The 24,829-nt window shown below is 45.7% G+C and overlaps 1 protein-coding gene across 2 annotated transcripts in view; it reads right to left on the bottom strand.

Annotated features, from left to right (window-relative positions):
* Nucleotides 1–1,581: 1,581 nt before the first annotated feature.
* STYX (serine/threonine/tyrosine interacting protein) overlaps nt 1,582–24,829 on the bottom strand; it is a 72,051-nt gene continuing 48,803 nt past the window's right edge. Inside the window, exons 7-11 of one of the 2 annotated variants that reach the window (XM_030214480.1) lie at nt 20,808–20,847; nt 20,675–20,725; nt 13,965–14,037; nt 11,585–11,678; nt 1,582–2,216 (exon numbers count right to left, since the gene is read on the bottom strand). In XM_030214480.1, coding sequence (XP_030070340.1) covers nt 2,131–2,216; nt 11,585–11,678; nt 13,965–14,037; nt 20,675–20,725; nt 20,808–20,847 — 344 coding nt within the window. In that variant the 3' untranslated portion in view covers nt 1,582–2,130. The remainder of the gene's footprint in view (nt 2,217–11,584; nt 11,679–13,964; nt 14,038–20,674; nt 20,726–20,807; nt 20,848–24,829) is intronic. The other variant, XM_030214482.1, reaches the window with a different exon arrangement.

Below are 24,829 nucleotides of genomic sequence, written 5' to 3'. Positions count from 1 at the left end.
CGGGAGCGGTCGCGCACGGGCGGGAAGACGGCCGCGCATGCGCGGTGGGCGTGCCCTGCGTGCCGACCGTCCCGCGAAGCTTCTTCCGGTTGGTGGGGGCTGCCGCGGACGTCAACCCAGTCGTGAGAACAAGCAGCCTGCTTGTCCTCGGAGAATAAAATTAAGCTTTCAGTAGGTAGACTTCCATACTCTCTTCCAGCTTGTAAAGGAAAACATTCCATAACCTTTCAGGAGCAGGACCTGCTTTGGTTGTGCTGGATGGCTCTGGAGTCTCATTTGCTGTAGTTGTACTTATGGATTTAGAGAATCATATACTAGTTTTAGTCTCATTATTCTGATGTAGTTTTTTTTTTTTTTTTTTTTAATAAGTCTTTATTGAACCATAAACAATAGTCACAAAGGATAACCGTAATTCTGCTGTAGTTATTTTTAAGTGTTTACAGTGCCTGATGCAGGCATACCCTCAAACCATAGATATCAGGTTTTTGTCTGATTGCTGTTTTCACCTTATTAAATATTATTTTGGCTAGTACAGAAAATTTGTTTTACCTCCCCATTGCTCCTTTTGTGATGCACACTCTGATCATCAAGTAAGGGGGTGGGGGAGGTGTCTACAAAATATACATAGCATAGATGGAAAACTACTAAACATCCTACTCATAGGAAGAGACATTCTCTGCATTTTGACATGTGGGCAAGCATACAAAATGTAGAAGAATAACACTATCATTGCACAGCACCACTGCAAAAATCATTGAGAACAGATTTTGACAGCCAATCACAGCTTGTGGACTATATATAATTTTAACTAGCAAACCTTTTCCATCTCATGTGTGTTTCTGAATATGTTAACAGACTTTCATGACCTTCTGATATAAAATGTGAAGCTTTATAGGAAGCCAATGGCCCTAAGAACCAGTACTGAGGCAGAACAAAGTGACAGAACATTAAATCCATAGGGAAAGACTCCATGCCAAACATACTAATATCCGTTTAAAAGAGGCACTACATACTCCTGTACTGAACGTCAGCAAGATCCAAACAGAGCACTGTATCGGAAAAAGTAGACCGGTCAAGTTTGGATTCAATATAGAAACAGAATTTGACAGCAGATAAAGATCAGAAGATCTAACTAGTTTGCTGAAATTATTTCTTATTCCAATGCCTAGGTGGTTTCCAACTTCCCTAGACAGTTGCCTCTACCATTGTCACCAAAAGGATCTGTGAATGTTTTCTGAGTGTATATCTTTGGAGCTTAACAAGATGGCCTCTTGTCCCAGAACAAGAACATCCGACTGTGTTTAGGATATGCCCACAACAAACATACATGAGATCTACATATTCATTACATCTATATCTTGAAAACCACACTCATTTGCAGCCCTCAAGGACCAGAGCTGGCCACCCCTGTTCTAGAACATCCTTTCCACTGACATGTTTGCTTCCGCTACATTTCTAGCTTTGAACCTAGTATATAGGAAAGAATGTTCAGTGTGTCGTGTATATATAAAACATTTCTGCATAGCTCTATCAGAGATGGAAAAAAATTGGTATCCTATGAATATTGTTCAGCAGGCAGGGAAGAACAATCAGTTTATTCTGAAAAAAAATTGTCAAAGAAATTCCAGAGTACTGTTCTAATACAAACTCTCCTGCTAAAGGCAGTTTAAAAAATTTGGATCAAATTCTAAATCTATAAAAATGTATATACAAAACACAAAGCAAGTTTTAGCAATTTTTTTTTTTTTACTAAAGCCTTGTATTATAAATTACAAATATCTTTATAAACAAATTTCCCTTCCCCAAAGGAATCTGTATTTTTAATGTAAATAAGTTTATATCATACAAATAAATTTCAAGTATGAAAGGTGCATTTTTGCAGTAATACCTCTTTGTAAACCCACAAATCTTGGCTTACAATAAAACTGTAAAGTGTAAAAAAGGGAGGGTAAAAATCTGTGCCACTCTCTCGTTCAAGATTTAACAAGTTCAATGTCCTCTCAAAATGCTGTTCGATGAATTAGACACCTGACTGGAAGCAGCAATCATCAACACTACTTGTGATTTACCATATTACATCATTAATTCTCCTTTTTTAGGTGTCTTCACATCATATACAAGAGCCCAAATCTATGAATATAGATGGCTATCTTGTGCAGCAGTCACTTGCATGTTTCCAAACTCATCATCTTCTTCATGTGTCCGTTTCAAATGCCCTGTAAAAAGTTGTTTGAAACAACATACTTTACAAATAATTATTTAAAAATGTATCAACAGGTAATCACACAACTAAATAACTCACATTGTTCCAGCAGCTCAAGCCATTCACAATACACTGACATGAAGGGGGAGGGGTTGTCATCAATGTGGTTTGCTATTAAAATGTGTTTCTACTATCAGATATTAGTAATTAAGTCACATTGCAATAAATGGGACCTGTGCTAAAATAGCAGAAGTTAGAAGTAAAATAAAATGTCTTATAAATCGTATGTCTTATATTGATATACACCCCTGGCCACTTAGGAACATGGCTATCAAATGTTAAATTTATAAGCACTTTACACCATGTTATTATTAAATCTCCAGCAGCAAACTACAGAATTTGTAAATAAAAGCATTATTTTAATCAACACATAGTTAAGCTCTGAAACTCATTGCTGGAGATGTGGTAAAAGCAGTTAACGGAGCTCCATTTGAAGAAGATTTGGACAAGTCCTGGAGGTAAAATCTATAAAGCAATAAAGGCAGACATGGGGAAAGTCACTGCTTATCCCTGGGGGTTAAATAGCATTGAATCTTGCTACTTTTGGGAAACGCCTGAAAGTTCATGTTTTCTGCCATTGGTATTGATTAATTTACATATAATTTTTTTTGTTTGCTATGTTTTTCTGCCTTTTTATAAAATGTAATTCCACCAGACTAGGGTGCTTCTTTTCCTTGATTGCAATCAGCAATGAATCCAAATGGAGATATTGTGGAATATAAGTCACCCATAGAATACATTTTAAAAATTTAAAGCCCACACAATCTACCATTCTCTGTGGGTTACTTGAGACTTGGATTAGCCACTGTTAGAAGCATGTAAGACAGATGAACCTTTGCTATACTGGGTCAGACCAATTTTTGCCCTCCACTGTGGCTGCTGATCAAGGTATTAGCATGAAATTGTGATTGTACAGGTGTTCACAATGATTGAGCCAAATATATCATTCCAGATAAACCAGATTTTAGGTGGTGACTTTTGGTTAATTCCCAGTTCTGTACCAACTCAAGCCCCAGACCCTCTCTTTCATACTTAATTGTGCATTCTTAAAAAGAAACTAAATACCTTTTATGAAGAGATTCGCCCAAGGCGGTGTACAGCAGGTACAGTTTAACATAAAACTTACAAATAACCAAACATAAGCACAAAAACCTGTAACATGGGTTCTCTACAGACAGAATAAATTAGCCACTCTCTGTGCTCAGAAAAACAGCTAGCCTAGAGAAGTACCTTGATTTTGTATCTAAACTTGTTTTAGCTTTTAGGGGGAAGGTAGGAGGGACTGTGCCAGTTTTATCCTGTCTACAGGTTCCCCTTGTTACAAAGTAAGCAACCATTTTTGTGGTTCACAAACAGGATAAAACCAGCCACAGAAGTGTAGACTCCCAAGCTGAAGCTAGTGGTGCAATACATTTAACTATAGATTAGAAGCAGCCACAACCCAGGGAAAATGATAACAGGATATGAAAAATTGGGGCTATTAAGGAAACAACTTTCAGGACTTTTTGACCAAAGCCATTGCTACTTTCCAGATGTCCATAAGGGAACAATTATACAAACAACAGACTGAAGTGTCTTTTGTTTGTAGATGATGGGTGCTTATAACAAAATAAACTCAAATTAGATAAAATCCTTTTGGAGACTGCAAAACTCAGCCTACTTATGTCAAAAGATAAGAATTACAAAGCTCTACTATGGAGTCACACTTTGCAAATTCAAGAATACACTGGACTTCCTCAGCCTATGACATGGCACTTAAATTGACATGCCAACTGCACACAAAAATTTATAGAATACTAGCACTTAAATGGGCAAGTGTACACTTACTACTCTATAAATGATGCATGCAACTCGCTTAGCTAGTAAATATATTGGGGACAGAATTATCATTGCTGTACAATTTTGGTGACATTGGCTGTGAACGCTCTTGTTTTTTCACATCAGTTACTAGGCGCACTGTCTCCGGGCTTTGTTGAGCGCTCAGAAATCTAATGCTAACACTTCAGGGACTCCTGACACAGGCCTCTGTGGCCAAAACACGATTCGTGTCGAGACCACTGCATTTTGTGAATAAAACTTCTGATGTGAACTCACTCAGTCCGTTGGACTTTTTTTCATCATCTTTGTCGTCACCTTCACTATGTTTGCCTGCTTGTTGTATCAGATATGCATCCAGTGAAAGTGAATGATACATACCTGTAGCAGGTGTTCTCCGAGGACAGCAGGCTGATTGTTCTCACGACTGGGTGACGTCCGCGGCAGCCCCCACCAACCGGAAAGAAGCTTCGCGGGACGGTCGGCACGCAGGGCACGCCCACCGCGCATGCGCGGCCGTCTTCCCGCCCGTGCGCGACCGCTCCCGCCAGTTGAATGACTAGCAAAAGATGAAACACACAACTCCAAAGGGGAGGAGGGAGGGTAGGTGAGAACAATCAGCCTGCTGTCCTCGGAGAACACCTGCTACAGGTATGTATCATTCACTTTCTCCGAGGACAAGCAGGCTGCTTGTTCTCACGACTGGGGTATCCCTAGCTTTCAGGCTCACTCAAAACAAGAACCCAGGTCAATTGAACCTCGCAACGGCGAGGGTACAACAGAAATTGACCTACGAAGAACAACTAACTGAGAGTGCAGCCTGACCAGAATAAATTCGGGTCCTGGAGGGTGGAGTTGGATTTACACCCCAAACAGATTCTGCAGCACCGACTGCCCGAACCGACTGTCGCGTCGGGTATCCTGCTGGAGGCAGTAATGTGATGTGAATGTGTGGACAGATGACCACGTCGCAGCCTTGCAAATCTCTTCAATAGTGGCTGACTTCAAGTGGGCCACTGACGCTGCCATGGCTCTGACACTATGAGCCGTGACATGACCCTCAAAAGCCAGCCCAGCCTGGGCGTAAGTGAAGGAAATGCAATCTGCTAGCCAATTGGAGATGGTGCGTTTCCCGACAGCGACCCCTAGCCTGTTAGGGTCGAAAGAAACAAACAATTGGGCGGACTGTCTGTGGGGCTGTGTCCGCTCCAAGTAGAAGGCCAATGCTCTCTTGCAGTCCAATGTGTGCAACTGACGTTCAGCAGGGCGGGTATGCGGCCTGGGGAAGAATGTTGGCAAGACAATTGACTGGTTAAGATGGAACTCCGACACCACCTTCGGCAGGAACTTTGGGTGGGTGCGGAGCACTACTCTGTTATGATGAAATTTGGTATATGGAGCATGAGCTACTAGGGCTTGAAGCTCACTGACTCTACGAGCTGAAGTAACTGCCACCAAGAAAATGACCTTCCAGGTCAAGTACTTCAGATGGCAGGAATTCAGTGGCTCAAAAGGAGGTTTCATCAGCTGGGTGAGGACGACGTTGAGATCCCATGACACTGTAGGAGGCTTGATAGGGGGCTTTGACAAAAGCAAGCCTCTCATGAATCGAACGACTAAAGGCTCTCCAGAGATGGCTTTACCTTCCACACGATAATGGTAAGCACTAATCGCACTAAGGTGATTCCTTACTGAGTTGGTCTTGAGGCCAGACTCTGATAAGTGCAGAAGGTATTCAAGCAGGTTCTGTGCAGGGCAAGAACGAGGTTCTAGGGCCTTGCTCTCACACCAAACGACAAACCTCCTCCACTTGAAAAAGTAACTCTTTTTAGTGGAATCCTTCCTAGAGGCAAGCAAGACCCGGGAGACACCCTCAGACAGACCCAACGCAGCGAAGTCTACGCCCTCAACATCCAGGCCGTGAGAGCCAGGGATTGAAGGTTGGGGTGCAGCAACGCTCCGTCGTTCTGCGAAATGAGAGTCGGAAAACACTCCAATCTCCACGGTTCTTCGGAGGACAACTCCAGAAGAAGAGGGAACCAGATCTGACGGGGCCAAAAGGGCGCTATCAGAATCATGGTGCCGCGGTCTTGCTTGAGCTTCAGTAAGGTCTTCCCCACCAAAGGTATGGGAGGATAAGCATACAGGAGGCCGGTCCCCCAATGAAGGAGAAAGGCATCTGACGCTAGCCTGCCGTGTGTCTGAAGTCTGGAACAGAACAGAGGCAGCTTGTGGTTGGTCTGAGAGGCGAAAAGATCCACCGAGGGGGTGCCCCACTCTCGGAAGATCTTGCGTACCACTCTGGAATGAAGCGACCACTCGTGCGGTTGCATGACTCTGCTCAGTCTGTCGGCCAGACTGTTGTTTACGCCTGCCAGGTACGTGGCTTGGAGGAGCATGCCGAACTGACACGCCCAACGCCACATCCCGACGGCTTCCTGACACAGGGGGCGAGATCCGGTGCCCCCCTGCTTGTTGACGTAATACATTGCAACCTGATTGTCTGTCCGAATTTGGATAATTTGGTAGGACAGCCGATCTCTGAAAGCCTTCAGTGCGTTCCAGATCGCTCGGAGCTCCAGGAGGTTGATCTGCAGATCCTTTTCCTGGAGGGACCACAGACCCTGGGTGTGAAGCCCATCGACATGAGCTCCCCACCCCAGGCGAGATGCATCCGTCGTCAGCACTTTCGTGGGCTGCGGAATTTGGAATGGACGTCCCAGGGTCAAATTGGTCCGGATGGTCCACCAGAGCAGTGAAGTGCGGAAACTGGTGGAGAGGCGGATGACATCTTCTAGATCCCCGGTGGCTTGAAACCACTGGGAAGCTAGGGTCCATTGAGCAGATCTCATGTCAAGACGAGCCATGGGAGTCACATGAACTGTGGAGGCCATATGACCCAGAAGTCTCAACATCTGCCGAGCTGTGACCTGCTGAGACGCTCTGGTCTGCGAAGCCAGGGCCAGGAGATTGGTGGCCCTCGCTTCGGGAAGGTAGGCCTGGGCCGTCTGGGCATTCAGCAGAGCTCCTATGAATTTCAGAGACTGTGTTGGCTGGAGATGGGACTTTGGGTAATTTATCACAAACCCCAGCAGCTCCAGAAGTCGAGTAGTGCACTGCATAGACCGGAGGGCTCCCGCCTCCGAGGTGTTCTTGACCAGCCAATCGTCGAGATATGGGAACACGTGCACTCCCAGCCTGCGTAGGTACGCCGCCACCACCACGAGGCACTTTGTAAACACTCGTGGGGCGGAGGCGAGCCCAAAGGGCAGCACACAATACTGAAAGTGCCGTGCGCCCAGGCGGAATCTGAGATACTGTCTGTGAGCTGGCAGTATCGGGATGTGAGTATATGCATCCTTTAAATCCAGGGAACATAGCCAATCGTTTTTCTGAATCATTGGCAGAAGGGTGCCCAAGGAAAGCATCCTGAACTTTTCTTTGACCAGGAATTTGTTCAGGCCTCTCAGGTCTAGGATGGGACGCATCCCCCCTGTTTTCTTTTCCACAAGGAAGTACCTGGAATAGAATCCCTGCCCTTCCTGCCCGGGTGGTACGGGCTCGACCGCATTGGCGCTGAGAAGGGCGGAGAGTTCCTCTGCAAGTACCTGCTTGTGATGGGAGCTGAAGGATTGAGCTCCCGGAGGACAATTTGGAGGCAGGGAGGCCAAATTCAGGGCGTATCCGCACCGCACTATTTGGAGAACCCACTGGTCGGAGGTTATGAGAGGCCACCTTTGGTGAAAAAATTTTAACCTCCCCCCGACCGGCAGATCGTCCGGTACGGACACTTTGAGGGCGGTTCCCGTGGATCCAGTCAAAAGCCCGTCCCTGGCTTTTGCTGGGGAGGCGCAGGGGGCTGCTTAGGCGCACGCTGTTGACGGGAACGAGCGCGCTGGGGCTGTCCCTGTGCCTGACGAGGCCTTCGGGCCGGCTGGTTGTACCTACGCTTCGCAAAAGAATAGGGTGCAGCCTGCCGGGCCCGGGAAAAACGTCCACCTGTGGAGGTGGATGCTGAAGGCGCCCGGTGGGAGAGTTTGTCGAGGGCGGTTTCCCGCTGGTGCAGTTGGTCCACCATCTGCTCGACCTTCTCACCGAAAATGTTATCCCCCCGGCAAGGGACGTCGGCCAGTCTCTGCTGGGTGCGGTTGTCCAGGTCAGAGGCACGCAGCCATGAGAGCCTGCGCATCACTATACCTTGGGCCGCAGCACGAGATGCCACGTCACAGGTGTCATAGATACCCCTGGACAGGAACTTTCTGCACGCCTTCAGCTGCCTGACCACCTCCTGATAAGGCCTGGACTGCTCCGGCGGGAGCTTCTCGACCAGGTCCGCCAGTTGTTGCACATAGGTCCGCATGTGAATGCTCATATAGAGCAGGTATGACTGGATGCGGGTCACGAGCATGGAGGATTGGTAGGCCTTCCTCCCAAACGAGTCCAGAGTGCGAGACTCCCGCCCCGGGGGCGCCGAGGCGGTATCCCTCGAACTCCGTGCCCTCTTGAGAGCAGAATCCACGACCGCCGAGTCATGGGGCAATTGGGGCCGCATTAACTCTGGGTCGGAGTGGATCCTGTATTGGGACTCTGCTTTCTTGGGAATGGTGGGGTTAGTTAACGGTCGCACCCAGTTCCGAAGCAGTGTCTCTTTGAGGACATTGTGCAGCGGCACCGTGGAGGACTCTCTAGGTGGTGATGGATAGTCGAGGACCTCGAGCATCTCGGCCCTCGGCTCTTCCACAGAGACCACGGGGAAGGGAATGCTAATAGACATATCCCGCACAAAGGAGGCAAAGGAGAGACTCTCGGGAGGTGAGAGCTTCCTCTCCGGTGAAGGCGTGGGGTCCGAGGGAAGGCCTGTAGACTCCTCTGAGGAGAAATATCTAGGGTCCTCCTCTTCCCCCCACGAGTCCTCATCCTCGGTATCGGACATAAGCTCATGTAGCTGAGTCCTGAACCGGGCCCGGCTCGACATCGAGGCACCAGGGTCTCGGTGTCGTCGAGCGGTGGACTCCCGCGCCGGCGGGGACGGAGCTCCCTCCATCGACGTCGACGGGGACTCCACCTGCGTGGCGGTCGAGACCGGCGCCGCAAGCGGCGGCGGTGTCGACGGCCCCGGCGCCGGGCTAGAGCTCGCCGGCGCCACAGACATCGGCGCCGAGGGCGCAAGCACCCCCGGCGCCGGCACAGCCTGGCGCATCAGCCCTTCCAGGATCCCCGGAAGGATGGCTCTGAGGCACTCGTCCAGGCCCGCTGCCGGGAAAGGCGGTGGGGCCAGTAGGGGTGTCGGCGTCAGAAGCTGATGGGGGCCAGGAGACGGCACCGAGGTGCCGGAACCCCGACGCGTCGGTACCTCCACAACCGACGGGGACCTCTCCTCTCGACGAGTACGCTTCGGCGTCGCCTCCTCTCCGATATCCGGATGCAAAGAGGGCGACCGGTGACGACGCTTCTTATCCTTCTTGCGATGCCCGTCACCGGCGCCGGAAGGCATGGAGGAGGAGGAGGTCGATCCCCCTCGGTCTCGAGGTACCGGGTCAGACAGGGTTCGGTCCCGTGGCCCACGAGCTGAGGGAGTGACCGGGGCCGACTGCCCACGCGGCCTCTCACCTCCACTCTCACCGGAGGACCGGCGGGCCCTGTTCTCCTGGGGTCGATGCCATCGGTGCCGATGTCTCGGGCATCGATACCGGTACCGAAGGACCGGGCGTCGGTACCGATGCCGTCGAGGCCGACGTCGAGGGGCCGGCGCAAGTTCCAAAAAGACGGTCCCGCAGAACTTGCCTCGCAACCTGAGTCCGTTTCTGGAGACCGAGACACAGGGAACACGACTTGATATTGTGCTCCGGCCCGAGGCACTGGAGGCACCAAGCGTGGGTGTCGGTCTGCGAGATCGGCCGGCCGCAGCGACCACACTTTTTAAATCCACTCGGGACCTTCGAGGACATCGACGGAAAAATCGCGTCGGCGAAGTCAAAGTCGTCAATGGTGGCTGGAATCACACCTCGAAAAAAGAAACGACCGAGCGGCCACTAGGCCGCAACGCGGCGTCCCCGCTGGAAGCGAGGGAAAAGGGGAGCGCGTGCTCCACACGCTCAGGTTTTTTTTTTTTTTTTTGAAAGGGAAACCGGCGATAACCCAAAAACAAGAGAGAAAAAGAAAAGCGATGATCCGCGTAAACGCGATCGAAATTCCGGCGGCTGAAAACAGAGAAAGCGGCAAAGCACAACTCTCTCCAGACGCGGAAAAAAAGGAACTGGCGGGAGCGGTCGCGCACGGGCGGGAAGACGGCCGCGCATGCGCGGTGGGCGTGCCCTGCGTGCCGACCGTCCCGCGAAGCTTCTTTCCGGTTGGTGGGGGCTGCCGCGGACGTCACCCAGTCGTGAGAACAAGCAGCCTGCTTGTCCTCGGAGAATACAGGGTTACCACAAGGATCAGTACTGTTAGCAGCATTGAAACCCATGTCCATCCCCCTCCCCCTTCTCCTCTCTCTCTTCGACCGACAACAACTTGTGCTGAAAACTGAAGGGTTTCAATCTAAGGAGGAGGCCAGGTCTTCTGCAGTAGACAGAATATGACGAGAGGGGAAAAACAAAACAAAACATGGCCTATGTTTCATCATGAAACGCTCAACTACTTAGTTTTGCAAATAATTTTTTTTCCCCCTGTGGCTTTAACATGCTTTGGTACAGTCTCATGCCTCAGATCCTGTCTGACTGGATCAGGTACACCAGTGTTTCCCAAGTCAGTCCTGGAGTACCCCCTTGCCATACTCACAATGAATATGCATGAAAGATTTGCGTACAATGGAGGCAGTGTATGCAAATCAATCTCATGCATACTCATGTGGATATCCAGCAGTGGTGTGCTTGGAAATTTCTAACAGGCTCTCTCTCTCCTGGTGTAGCCAGCCCTGCAACTTGAGGGGGGGGGGGTGCATGGGGACTAGGATGCAATGCATTCCTTCCCTCCTCCCCCAATGCAGGCACGCTAGGCATACATTTGCTGCTACGGATGCGGAGCCCCATCAGCCAAATAAATGGACTACTGCCACTCCCCACTGCTTGGTTTCTGGCTCTGAGTAGCATGCCAGGAAGTCTCGCATAATACTTGCATGATTAAGTCCTGGCATGCTGCTCAGAGCCAAAAACAAGCAGTGGAGAGCAGTGGCAGTCCATTTATTTGGCTGGCAGGGCTCGGTATCCCTTCCAGCAAAGGTAAAGGAGTTCAGAGATGCCAAGGGTGGCCCATCTCAAAGATGAGGTACATCATGGAAACAGTAAACCTGATCCTAGAGAGGAAAGATGGTTGCCCATTACTGGATGAAGATATGGTCATGGTCTGGTGGCAAATGTATGCATCTGCCAGAAATAGCTTTCTTAAAACTTTAATTCAAAAATCTTCTGCATATCGAGTGGAATTCCTTTATAGCTATCCCGTAAGTATCAGTGTGTAAATTTCAGTGTGCTGTACATGCTCTTGGAGAGTTACAAGAAAAAAGATCACCTGTTGTGCCTGGCTGAACGCTTATTGATCTTCCCATCTGCAAAGGTGACATCATCTTGATCGTTAATTTTGCTAGATAAATGGCTTCATATTCCTAGCATTTAAAAAAAAAAAAAAAAAAGCGTAGTAAGACTACCAAATTATACAAGAGTGAAAATTATATGCAACTGATAGCTCATGATGCAAAGATCTTCCAGCTTCCATCATTTGTGTTCAAACATTCTAACAACAGTTTTCACAAATGGCCTTAGTTGTTAAAAAAGGACAACAAATTTGAAAAAAAATCTAATTTTGTTGGTTTCCTTTTCCTTCCCATACAAAGTGAAATACCCCCAAGAGGGCGCTAGTAAGAAAACTTTATTCTAGCAACACTTGCCAATTATGAAAAACATTGGGTCACATAACCTGAACAGACTGAGTGCTTTCTTAGTTTTACATCTAGATGTCTGCTGATTTGTACCATTCAATGAGCATAGTAATTAGATGCCCTTTAATGACACCAGGTCTTTGCTACAGGTATCACTGAATTACCTCTCGTCCTCTTCCCCCTTGCAGGCAAGGACTGTAGTGGCAATTCTGATCCACTGGAGATATAAAGTGAAGCAGCTAGGCTAAAATGCCCTTTACTGGTATAAGATGCTAAACTAAATACCTAGTGTACCTGAATGTAACTCACCTTGAGCTATTACTGAAAACGGTGTGAGCAAAATCCAAATAAATAAATAAATAGTATCCACTCAAAGCAAAAAATGTTTTAGTAAAGTTTTTCTGTGAACATGCAGCTCATCGTACAACAGAGAATAGCAAGTTCCATCCTTGATTGCCACAACTGGAAAGTTACACCGTTAGAACAGCTCTGTTTAACACATTTGTACCCCACATTTTCCCACCAATTTGCAGGCTCAATGTGGCTAACATCAAACCGTAAAGGCAGTCGCCAATCCAGTAACTATACAGATAACACTGTTTAGAGTATAGGGAGATTAAAAAAAAAAAAAACAAACAAACGGGGTATAAGAGCAAAAGGTGAAAGGGTAAAAGTGGTCAATATGGTCCATTAATTTGCTGCGTTGCAGAATATAGGGACTTATGTTGGATCCTTGGGGTAGGCCTTTCCGAATAAGCTGGTCTTGAGTGATTTCCTGAAATTAAGATGATTGTGGATTGTTTTCACAGCTTTTGGCAGTGCATTCCATAGTTGTCTACTTATAAAGGAGAAGGTGGATGCATAAATGGATTTATATTTGAGACCGTTGCAGTTAGGGTAGTGGAGGTTTAAGTATGAATGGGATGATCTGGATATATTCCTGGAAGGTAAATTGATTAGGTTTGTCATGTATCCAGGGGCTTCTCCGTAAAGAATTTTGTGGACTAGGGTGCAGATTTTGAAGGTGATATGTTCCTTAATTGGAAACCAATGCAGTTTCTCTCAGGCCTGATCAACAGCTCAATATTTCTGAAATGCGTGGGATAAACATAAAGGAATCCTGTTCTCAGAAGCTTAGCGGAGAATGGGTGGCAGAGCCGGTGGTGGGAGGCGGGGCTAGTGCTGGGCAGACTTCTACGGTCTGTGCCATGAAAATGGCACATACAAATCAAGGTCAGGTATACACAAAAAATAGCACATATGAGTTTATCTTGTTGGGCAGACTGGATGGACCGTGTAGGTCTTTCTCTGCCGTCACTGTCATCTACTATCTAGGCTGCAGAAGCAGAAAACGGCCTTGGGCAACAGCCACAAAAAAATATTGCTTCCTTCAAAGAGAAAAGTGATGACTTTTGTACATCAGAGAAAGCATATTTGGTTCAGCCAACAAGAAGGTCCTAAAAACAACCATAAGCTTCTTTGGCTAGTAAGTCACCTTGAATGTTGAACACAAGTATAGACATCTTCTTTTATATATCCAAATCCCACTTCTCTTCAGGCTCACGTATGAAGCAGGGATTCAATGTTTTGTTTTACATTCATCCCAAGATATAGTGGCACAATTAATATAATGTGGGGTTTATCAGATGCATAATCTGGCTGTTAGATAATATTACGGATTCAGTCCTGGTTATATATATGCATCCATAATATTATCTAACAGCCAGATTATGCATCTGATAAACCCACATTATATTAATTGTGCCACTATATCTTGGGATGAATGTAGAACAAAACATTGAATCCCTGCTTCATACGTGAGCCTGAAGAGAAGTGGGAAATCTCCAGACTCTGACACAGCAACAGGATAGAGACACCCCCTTCCTCCCTAAAAAGGGCAAAATGTTAAAAGAGTTTCTTATAATTGCTACAACTTAAAAGGACCACTTCCACCAATTTGTGGATTAACTAACCACTGCTCGGTTGCTTCAAAACGGGAAAGATAAAAAGTACCTGAAGTTGATGGACAAATCCAGCATTAGGATTAATACAGAATCTTCTTTCTTGAACATAGGTAAATGCATCCCTTAACAAAAACAGAACTGCAATTATCCAATTGCTTTCACTAATCCTAATTACAGACAAAGCAAAGTTACTTATGTGTAGCAGATGTTCTGAGGACAGCAAGCCAATTAGTCTTACACGTGGATGACATCATCCAAAGAGTCATGAGCAGAAAACACTACCTAGTGTAGTTTCACTTTAAGCATGAGGCAGTACTCCCACCACGCATGCCCAAGTCACATGCGCAGGACCAACAGTACTATAACATAGCTAATAATAAATCCAACTAGAGGAGGTGGGAGGGTATGTAAGACTAATTGGCCTGCTGTCCTCAGAGAACATCTCCTACAGGTAAGTAACCACTTTATTCAAGGATAACACAGGCCATAATAGTCATGTGGGAATCCCTCCTAGGCTCACTGAAACAAATAGGAGGAAATAATTTTTCACTCAAATAATTAATCTCTGCAACTTGTTGCTGGAGGATGTAGTAACAATGGTTAGGATACCTGGGTTTAAAAAAAGGTTTGGACAACTTCCCAGAGGAAAAGTCCATAGCCTGCTATTGAGACAGATATGGGGAAGTCAATGCTTGCCCTGGGATTGGTAGCATGGAATGTTGCTACTATCTGGGTTTAGTGACCTGGGTTGGCCACTATTGGAAACAAGATACTGGGCTAGATAGACCATTGGTCTGACCCAGTATGGAGGACAATAGGCATTCAACGGTGCAACCAAAAAGTCAGTTCACCTAGCACTATATACATACTGGTTGTGAGGATGCAGCCTGGAACAGAATAAAATGGGCCTAGGAGGATGGAGTTGGATTCTAGACCCCAAACAAATTCTGCAGGACTGTCAGACCAAACCATGGGTTATCCTGCTCAAGGTAGTAGTGGGGTGGGATGTGAATGTATGGCCTGAAGACCATGTTGCAGCCCTGCAAATTTCTTCAATAGAGGCTGATCTCAAGTGGGCTACCAACGCAGCCATGGCTCTGATGTTATGAGCCCATAAGTAAAGAGATGTAGTCTGACAGCCAATCTGAAAGAATGTGTTTACCGATGGTTACCCCATCCTGTTGGGATCAAAAGAAAAAGTTGAATGGATTGTCTATAGGGCCTAGTCGCTCCAGGTAAAACGCCAAGGCTCGCTTGCAGTCCAAGCTGTGCACTGCACTTTCACCAGTATAAGCACGTGGTTTAGAAAAGAATACTGGTAGAAGGATTGACTGGTTAAGATGAACTCCGACACCACCTTAGGAAGGAACTTAGGGTGTGTGGGGAGATCTACACTGTTGCAATGAAATTTCATATAAGGTGGATCTGCTGCTAGGGCCTGAAGTTCACTGACCCTGTGAGCTGAAGTAACTGCCACCAAAAAACAAGACCTTCCAGGTAAAGAACTTCAGAGGACAGGAATCCAGTGGCTCGAAAGGAACTTTCATCAGCTGGATAAGGATGACATTGAGGACCCATGACACTGGCGGAGGTATGACCAGGGGGCTCAGTTAAAAGTAAACCTCACATGAATTGAACAACTAGAAGCTGTCCATGATAAGAACTAATTGTACTTACAGAGTTGATCTTAAGAACAGACTGAGATGTGTAGAAGGTATTCAAGCAGGTTCTGTGTAGGGGATGAAAGAGGATCTTTCATCCCCTGGCTTTGTCCTCACACCAAACCTCCTCCATCTGAAAGTATAACACTTCTTAGTAGAATATTTCCTGGAAGCCAGCAAAACTTTGGAGACACCCTCTGAGAGATTCAAGAAAGCAAATTCTATGCTCTCAACATCCAGAAGAGCTAGAGACTGGAGGCTGAGGCGCAGACAAGATCTCTTGTTCTGTGATAAGGGTCGGAAAACAGTCCAATCTCCATGGTTCATTGGAGGATAACTCCAAAAGAAGCAGGAATCATATCTGCCTGGGCCAATATAAGGCAATCAGGATCATGGTTCTCCAGTCTTGCTCGAGTTTCAGCAAAGTCTTCCCCACTAGCGGGATGGGAGAATATGCATACAGAAGACCTACCCCCCCAATGAAGGAGGAAGGCAACCTATGCTAGTCGGCCATGCGATTTAAGCCTGGAGCAGTACTGACAGACCTTGAGATTGTAATGAGTGACAAAGAAATCCACTGAGGGAATGCCCCACTCTCTCTGAAAATCTCGCAGGCAATGCTCATGCTGAGAGACCACTCATGAGGATGCATTACCCTGCTCAGTCTGTCGCCAGGCTGTTGCACTTTCCTACCAGGTGCATGGCTCTGAGGACTAGCTTATGCTGGACAGCGCAGTTCCACATCTTTACAGCCTCCTGACATAGAGGGTAGGATCCTGTACCCCCCCCCCCCCCCCGCTTGTTGAGATAATACATTACAACCTGATTGGTTGAGCAGCCAATCTCTGAAAGACTTGAGTGTTCCAAACTGACCAGAGCTCCAGGAGGTTGATCTGCAGCTGCCTCTCCTGTGCTGACCAAGAACTTTCAGTACGAAGCTTGTCTAAATAGAACTCCCCAACTAGGTTGGATGCATCCGTTGTCAACACCTTTTGGGGTGGAAGAATTTGGAATGATAGTTCCAAGGTCAAATTGGACCAAGTTGTCCACCAGAGGAGAGATCAAGCCAGTTCTAGGGTAATTCAGATGACATCCGCTAGGTTTCCCTTGGCCTGAGACCACTGGGAAACTAGTGTCCATTGGGCCGTTTTTATATGGCGACATGCACCATGGAGGCAATGTGGCCTAAAAACCTCAGCATCTGCTAAGCCATGACCTGCTGGCTGCTGCAAACCCACTCGGCAACGAGAGTGTCTGCCCGTGAGAATGAGAAAGTCTTGCGCTTGAACTGGGTCTAGCAGGGCTCCTATGAATTCCAATTGATGAACTGGTGATAGATAGGACTTGGGATAGTTGATAATGAACACTAGTAACTCCAGCACCTGAACAGTTCTCTTCACCAACCAATTGTCCAGACAGGGAAACACAGACTCCCAGTCTGCATAGCAATGCTGCGAATACTGCTAGACACTTTGCAAGTACCCTGGAAGCTGACATGAGGCCAAACAGCAGAACACAGTACTGAAAGTGATATGTCCTCACTCCAAACTGAAGATACTTACAAGTCACAGGAAGTATCAGGATGTGAGTATAGGCATCCTTCAAGTCTAGAGAGCATAGACAATCTTGTTCCTGAACCATGGGGAGAAGAGTACCCAAGGAAATCATCCTGAACTTTTTTTTTTTTACTAGATATTTGCTCAAGGGCTTCAGGTCTAGGATGGAATGCATTTTCTCCCACTCCCCATTTTCTTTGGCACAAGAAATACCTGAAACAGAATTCCTTCCCTTCTTCCCCTGGTGGAACAGGTTTGACCACATGGACCTTGAGAAGAGTGGAGGAAAGACATTTGCAGTGGGCAATTTGGAGGTTTCTCGTGCCAATGTACAGTGTAACAGAGATAGGCTACTTGAAGAACCCACTGATTATAGAGGTTACAAGGGACCACCTTTCTTGGTAAAAACTCAGCCTCCCCCCCCCCCCCCCAGCAGAAAGTTATCCGCAATGGTCACTTTGACAGCGGCTATGCTATCCTGAAGCCAGTCAACAACTCATCCCCTGTTTTGACTGGGGAGCTGGTTGGGAGTTTTGCACATGTTGTTGACGAGAATGAGCACGCTGGAGCTGAACAGTCTGTGCGGGGTGAGGAGTGTACCTGTGCCTCAGAGTAGTAGGGACTTCCTAGATGAGGAAAGGTGGGAAAGGGAAATGGGACTTGATATACCGTCTTTCTGAGGTTTTTGCAACTACATTCAAAGCAGTTTACATATATTCAGGTACTTATTTTGTACCAGGAGCAATGGAGGGTTAAGTGACTTGCCCAGAGTCACAAGGAGCTGCAGTGGGAATTGAACTCAGTTCCCCAGGATCAAAGTCTACTGCACTAACCACTAGGCTACTCCTCCACTCCAGGCTACTCTCCCCACAGAAGCTGACTGTGGGGAGAGGGTGTCGATGGTATCAGTATGTTTTTTGATCAGGTGAGCAACCTCTTCCACCTTTTCTCCAAAAAGGGTTATCTCCACAGCAAGTAGCATTTGCCAACTTCTGCTGGACTGCAGGGTCCAAGTCAGACATGCAGCTATGAGAATCTGTGCTTTGCTATACTCTGAGCAGTCATCCTAGACTCTTTGTCAAAGTTGTTAAAAGTGCTCCTGGCCAAAATTTACAACAGGCCTTCTGCTTCTTGGCCAACTAGCGAAGTGACTCCACCTGCTCCTGAGGGCGAGTATCTGCCAAGTCTAACATACTGCGTACCAAGGACCTCAAGTACAGGCTCATGTAGAGCTTGTATGATTTAATATGGGAGAGCAGAGGCCCAATACATGTTATGCCCAAACGAATCCAGTGTCCAGGCTTTTCTGCCTGGGGGAGCAGAGGCAAAGTTCATGGAGCTCCAGGCCCGCTTCAGCACAGATTCAACCACCAAGGAATGATGATGCAAATCTTAGAATCCAATACATGATGTGAATTTTTGGGGGGGCATAACTGGGACAGACAGAAGGGACCCAACTCTTTATCTAAACATCTTGAAAGATTCTGTGCAGAAGGACAGTCACAGCCTCTCTAGGAGGTGAACTGTAATCCAGAACCTCAAACATCTCAGCCCTGGGCTCATCTTCCATCTCTAACTTAATAGGGAGGGCAACAGCCATCTCCTTTACAAAAGCAAAAAGAGATACACGTGCAAATTTACATCTCTCCTCTGGAGGAGAGGGGGTCTGATGGAATTCCACTTGGATCATCATCAAACTCCCATAAACAGTCCGAATCAGTGTCAGTAAAATACTTCGAATGGGAGGGTCGAGTCTGCACCTGCCTCAGATGAGAGGAACCATGTCCAGGCCTGGAATGGTGCCGAAATGTAGGCTCTCCCCAGACTCCATAAAGCTTCCTCCACAGATGCTGATGGGGTACTACATGGGCAGGTATTGACACCGATGTCTCATATGGCACTGGCATCAGTGATGACACCACAGGAGGGGAACAGCACAGTCAAGGCTGGCACAAGTGCACATGATGCCGATGAACTCCGCGCCTGTAGAAGCCCCGCCAAGTGCTCTTGGAGCATGGCCCAGATCCATTTGAGGGCCAACATGGGTAAAGGCTGGGATGCTGGGCTGGAGATAGCCTGAAGAATTGCCAGTGTCATGGTAGAAACTGGGTCCTGGCTACCTGGAGACCAGCACAAAGGCACCTCCCCAGTGCAGATGCTTCTTGGGTATTGATTAAAAAAACTCAATGTTACCCTGCTGGTGCTCAGGCCTAAGCAGGCCTTCAGAGCCGAAAAAGAAAGAAAATTTAAAAATAAGGACAAAATTCTAAGAAGGGTACAGGAAAGGTATACTTGGTACAAAAAGAAAATTATGAGGAACAAAGCCAAAAATCCCCATGAGGAAGGTACCAGATGAAAAAACCAACAAGCTGAAGAGAACCTCAGACGACCATGACCTCTTCACCACGGGTGGGGGAAAACAAAAACTGTTGGTCCCACGCTTACAACTCGGGCGAGAAAGCACCTGCGTATGCGCAATGGGAGCGCTGCCTAAAACTCTTTTTAAAGACTAGGCAGTGTTTTCCGCACCAGGCTTAGTGGATGACATCACCCACACGAAAGACTATTATAGCCTGTTTGTCCTCAGAGAATACACCATCTACATCTGTTATCTAGATTATAAAGCATTCACATAAGCCAGGTTAATTCTTTATAGGCTAGGCTCACTTGGATAAATGATTACACAAACCTGCACAAGAACTCACACTAATTTCTTCAACTTCATTTTTTTGGGGCACAAATTAAAGATTCAGAAATAATTTTGTATTTTTCTTTTTAAATGTACTTTCATCTTGGGTGTTTTAGTTTCCCTAAAGCTTCTACAGCGAAAGCACTTTTTTCTTTTTTTTTTTTATAACTAGTGCTTTCTTCTTGATCCTTTGAGCTTTCATCTCAGCTGAATCCAAACTCTCTCATTTCCAGCTAGCCCACTCTTTGCAGCAAAAATAACTGGCTGGGGCCACAAACTGCAGTTCATACCATGGTGTCTGTGGCTCTCCTCCCAAGTAGCGTGAATGGTGCTTCTGAAGAAGTATTCCCATCCCACCTGACGAGCAAACAGACTTGGAAACTGAACTCAGGAGTTATGTCGCTGAACTGGCACACAGAACATACAGCACCTTGACTTCATACGAATTGATCTATGGAATCATGCTGAAATTGTTTCTGAAAACAATATTCCTCTGTGTCTCTTCTTTGTATTCTTCATTTGACCCTTTATAACATTTTGCCATATGTCAAAGCATTCATCTTAAGAAACTGATTCTTGCTTTGTAATAAAATGAATAAAGCTCATCTAGTCTTGAAATAGTTGCACTTGACATCTGTTTCCTTTTTTTTTTTTTTTGTTACATTTGTACCCAGCGCTTTCCCACTCATGGCAGGCTCAATGCGGCTTACATAGGGCAATGAAGGGTTAAGTGACTTGCCCAGAGTCACAAGGAGCTGCCTTAGCCTGAAGTGGGAATCGAACTCAGTTCCTGAGTTCCCCAGGACCAAAGTCCACCACCCTAACCACTAGGCCACTCCTCCACTCCACTTACCTGTATTTTATACCAAATGTTTCCATAATATATGCAATAACTAAGGCAGCACTATAAAGAAAAAGAAAATATGTTGTTCAACTGCTACATATTACGCAAAAAATATTTAGACCAAGAATTACATTGTTTTTACCTCCTCGAAATCCCTGCATTTCCATGGACAAGAACCTTTCCTGTAAAAGAGCACAAGTGCTTCGTATTCATAGGCTTGCATATAAAGGTACAGATATCAACTTATATGCACAAGCCCATCTGCAGATTTTTTAACATTTTTTTTTTTATTACAGCTTCAATTGGGGGGGGGGGGGGGGGAGGAGAGAGGAACACACCCTACAAAACTGAAATATGGACACGCTAAGTCCCAATGTAAGAGAAATTGGTCATTAAAATTCCAAAGTTACAAGCAGGAGCAACAGGTTTCAGGTTTCTTTATTTGATATAACCCCAAGGCTATATACCATCTTAGTGGTTTACAATATCAATAAGAGGAGCCATAGTAGAAAAGAAACTATAATATACTTATAGAACAGTCAAGAAAGAGGTAGGGAAAAAGGTATAAACTGGGAAGGGAGGAGAAAGAATAGAGGGATTACTGCAGAAACAGGGTAACAGAGTCCAATAGGCTATGTGTTAGGAATATACCTCTCCAGAAAATTGGTCCTAGAAAGTAGTGGGCCCATATATTTGCCTAAATAGGTGGATTTTAAGAGCCACTTTGAACTCAAGAGTGCAGCAGTCGCAAACCTATGGGAAGTGGGTTCCAAAGAACAGGTCCAGAAACCGAGAACGTAGTTTTCCAGAATATAGTCACAGTCACCTTATGTAGAGTAGAAACGATAAGGAGATATTGGTCTGAAGGACAAAGTGTCCAACTGGGGGAGTAAGGCAGTAAGCACCATGACAAAATAGGGTTTGGCCAGGGTAAAGAGTTCTATGAATTAACGTTAATACCTTGTATTGAATACGCATGCTCACAAGGAGTCAATGCTCCTGTCCATGGTCATATTGCCACTTGCCGTGACCACCTTAACTGTCACATTTTGTATTACTTGAAGGCATTGTATTTTGTGTTGGCACAAGCCATTAAAGAATGCGTTTCAGTAATTAACACTGGTGAGGGTTAAGGCACGTATAATAACACATAGGGTGCTGAGCTCCAGAAAAAGATGAATAGACCGGATTTAATGGAGTCAGTAGAAACATTTAAACATAATAGCAGAAATGTGAAAAGCAAAGGACAGATTACCATCAACAGTAACTCCCAAAATTTTAATGGAGTCAGAAATGGGGATGAGTGTGTCAAGCAAGTATATCCGGATTAGGATAGTAGGCGCAGAAGTACGAGAGAATATCATATCTTTCATTTTTGCCAGATTTAGCATCATTCTATGAAGGTGAATCCAATGCAGGATTGTTTCCAGTTTAGACATCAGGGTGGATTGTGCTGATGGATCAGAAAGATCAAAAGGTACCAAGATTTGTATGTCATTGGCATAAATGAAAGGTGTGAAGCCAGAATCAGTAAGGCACCATAAAGATGTTAGCACAGTAATGGAGCTAAAAGGGATCCTTCAGGGGCTCCATAGTGTATTGGAGAAGGGTCAAGTTGGGTGCTTTACCAAAGAATGCGATAGGAGTGATCAGTCAGGTAAGACTGGAACCAATGTCATGCTGTACCAGTAACTCCAATGTGCTATAACCTCTTTAAAAGTAAGGTATGATCCACAAGATCAAACGCCAAGGAAAAGTCAATGGATATTTTAAAAAAACAGCCAAATTCCGAGATAGGGCAGTCTGCACTGAAGTGAGTAAAGCAATAAGGGCAGTCAGTACTATAAAAGGGACAAAATCCTGTCTGATTGGGATAAAGAGCAGAAACTTAATTAACATAATCTGATAGGTGCATCAGTACAAGAGTATTACTTTAGCGAGGAATAGCAGATTAGATTTCAGGCGGTAGTTAGATGCTTCTCCATCTGCGGAGTGGATATCTTTCTGCTTGGGTCCCATAACTGCCATCTTCCGGAGAGATGGAAACTGACCACAAGTGCAACTAGTGGATAAATAGTGGTAATTGAGCAATGAAGAGCAAAGATTGAAAGTTTAATTAAACTGGAGGGACGGGGATCATGTGATGCAGTAGTAGGTCTAATAGACTGAATAGCTTGGGATACAGAGGACAAATAGGGAGGAGTCAAAGAATGAAAGAGCCAATATATTTCAGTTTAAAGTTTGAATATCACCTTGAGGGTCCGAGTCTAAAGCATAGATATGTGGGCTAATTTGACTTTCTGGAAGAAATATGTAGTCAAATCTGTCACTGTAAGCAATTGAGGGCAAGGAGGCTGGTGGGTCTGTACAGGACCTCAAGATGTTACAGTGTGTCCTGGAGTCATGGACCTGTGTTATATGCTGTGAACATTTCCTTCTGGCTACCTAAATATTTTGTTTGTACAAATAAACTGTATGTTTATAGTTTAATAGTGATTGTTGGCTCTTATACTTCCTCCAGGCATGCTCATGGTGACATAATTGTGTCTTCAGTAGTCTAAGATCAGCTGAATTCCAGCAGAGTTTATTAGGAACCCAAGGACGAGCTGTTGTCCTAGGTGCTACAGCATCCACTGCTTTTTGAAGGGCGAGATCTAAGGTCTCCGCTTGAGTATCCAAGGGCATTTGGCTGACAGTGGTATCTTCTATATCTTTTGGGCATGCGTGTTTCTCCAGTTTCTTCCTTTGAGCGCATGCCTTTTGGCAACTTTGTCTGTTTAGTATATCCTGTGAACACCATTGTGACCCCTGAGGCAGGCGTTTTGTGATGCCGAAACACGGACCATGAATGGTCCTTTGTCCAAGCAGCAAATAAAGCATCTTTCAAGAACCACTTCTTTAGCTGGATTTGTCTTTTGGTCAGCCTCTACTCTTGGTTGTTTAGTTTGGTCAATGTAGAGGTTCTGTTTGCTGTTCCTTAATTACAAGGGCATTATGGGTAAGCAGTGCTCAAGGTGAATTGTAATAGTTGATGATCTGGGAAAGGGAGAGGGAACTGTGTGTAGGAGGAAGCCAGTAAGAGTCAAATTTGGTAAATTATCTAAAGTGACCATCCCGATGGGTAGGCTGAAAGCTATGACGAGAAAAATTCAGGTCATGGAAAAATGTCAAAAGTTCTCTAGAAAAAGATGCCTTTAAATCGTCAGTTTAAATATTAAAATCTCCCAAAACAAGCTGGGAGAGTCAAGAGATTGTTGAGCAATAATGCTCAGTAAGACTGTAACTGAGTTAGTTGTAGGTGGTGGGGGATGACAGAGAAGTAGATCGAAAAGCAATGGAGATAGAAGGCACAAAAAAAAGCATTCTATCCCCTTTAATTGACCAGAAGGCTCTGTCTTAATTCTGAAGCCCGAGCGGAGGATAATAGCCAATCCCCCACCTTTACCTGTAATACGGAAACGACTATCGCATGTATAATCCTGGGGGATTGGGGGTTGCTCGAGTCAAAAAATATGCTAAATCCCCAGCTTGTAGCCATGTCTCAACTAGGCATAGGATATCTAGACCCTGGGAAATTATAAAATCATGTATTAAAAACTGCTTACCTCAAAGTGAGCGAATATTTAGAAGTCCTACATGTATGGTACTCGCTGAACCGGATGATCACGTTAAGAATGAGCGAGCCAGTGCAAGAGGAATATCGTTCTATGATACGAGACTAAATAAGATGGCAGAATCAAAAATCTCCGACCCCAGATTACAGGAATGGAGGCATTCAGGGCCACAAAGACAAATCCATGATCTGAAGGGAGAGAGATTAATATAAAGGGACATTAAGTTAGGAAATAAGTGTACAGAGGAAAGACCCTTCCTGTACTACTGTACTGCTGAGAAACAATAAGCTAATTAGCTTCCAAAAATGTTTAAGCATATACAAAAGTAATAGACACCACATTTGCAAGGAATTTCTGAGGCCACAGTTCCTATCTACAGGATGCTGGTCTCATTACAAAGGACATGTTTAGGTAGACTGACTTTCTTACCTAAGCTAGATTATTGGTTATGCTTGAAATATAGCTTTAAATGCCATTTTCTGTCCAGATCCAGAGTTAACATTATGATCGATGTTCCAAAGCCATCAGAAACAGGAAAAAGCTGGTAATA

This window comes from Microcaecilia unicolor, chromosome 9, assembly GCF_901765095.1.
Source record: "Microcaecilia unicolor chromosome 9, aMicUni1.1, whole genome shotgun sequence".
Lineage (NCBI taxonomy): Eukaryota > Metazoa > Chordata > Amphibia > Gymnophiona > Siphonopidae > Microcaecilia > Microcaecilia unicolor.
The sequence above is the reverse complement of the archived record's forward strand: the minus strand, read 5'-3'. Positions and strand labels throughout refer to the sequence as shown.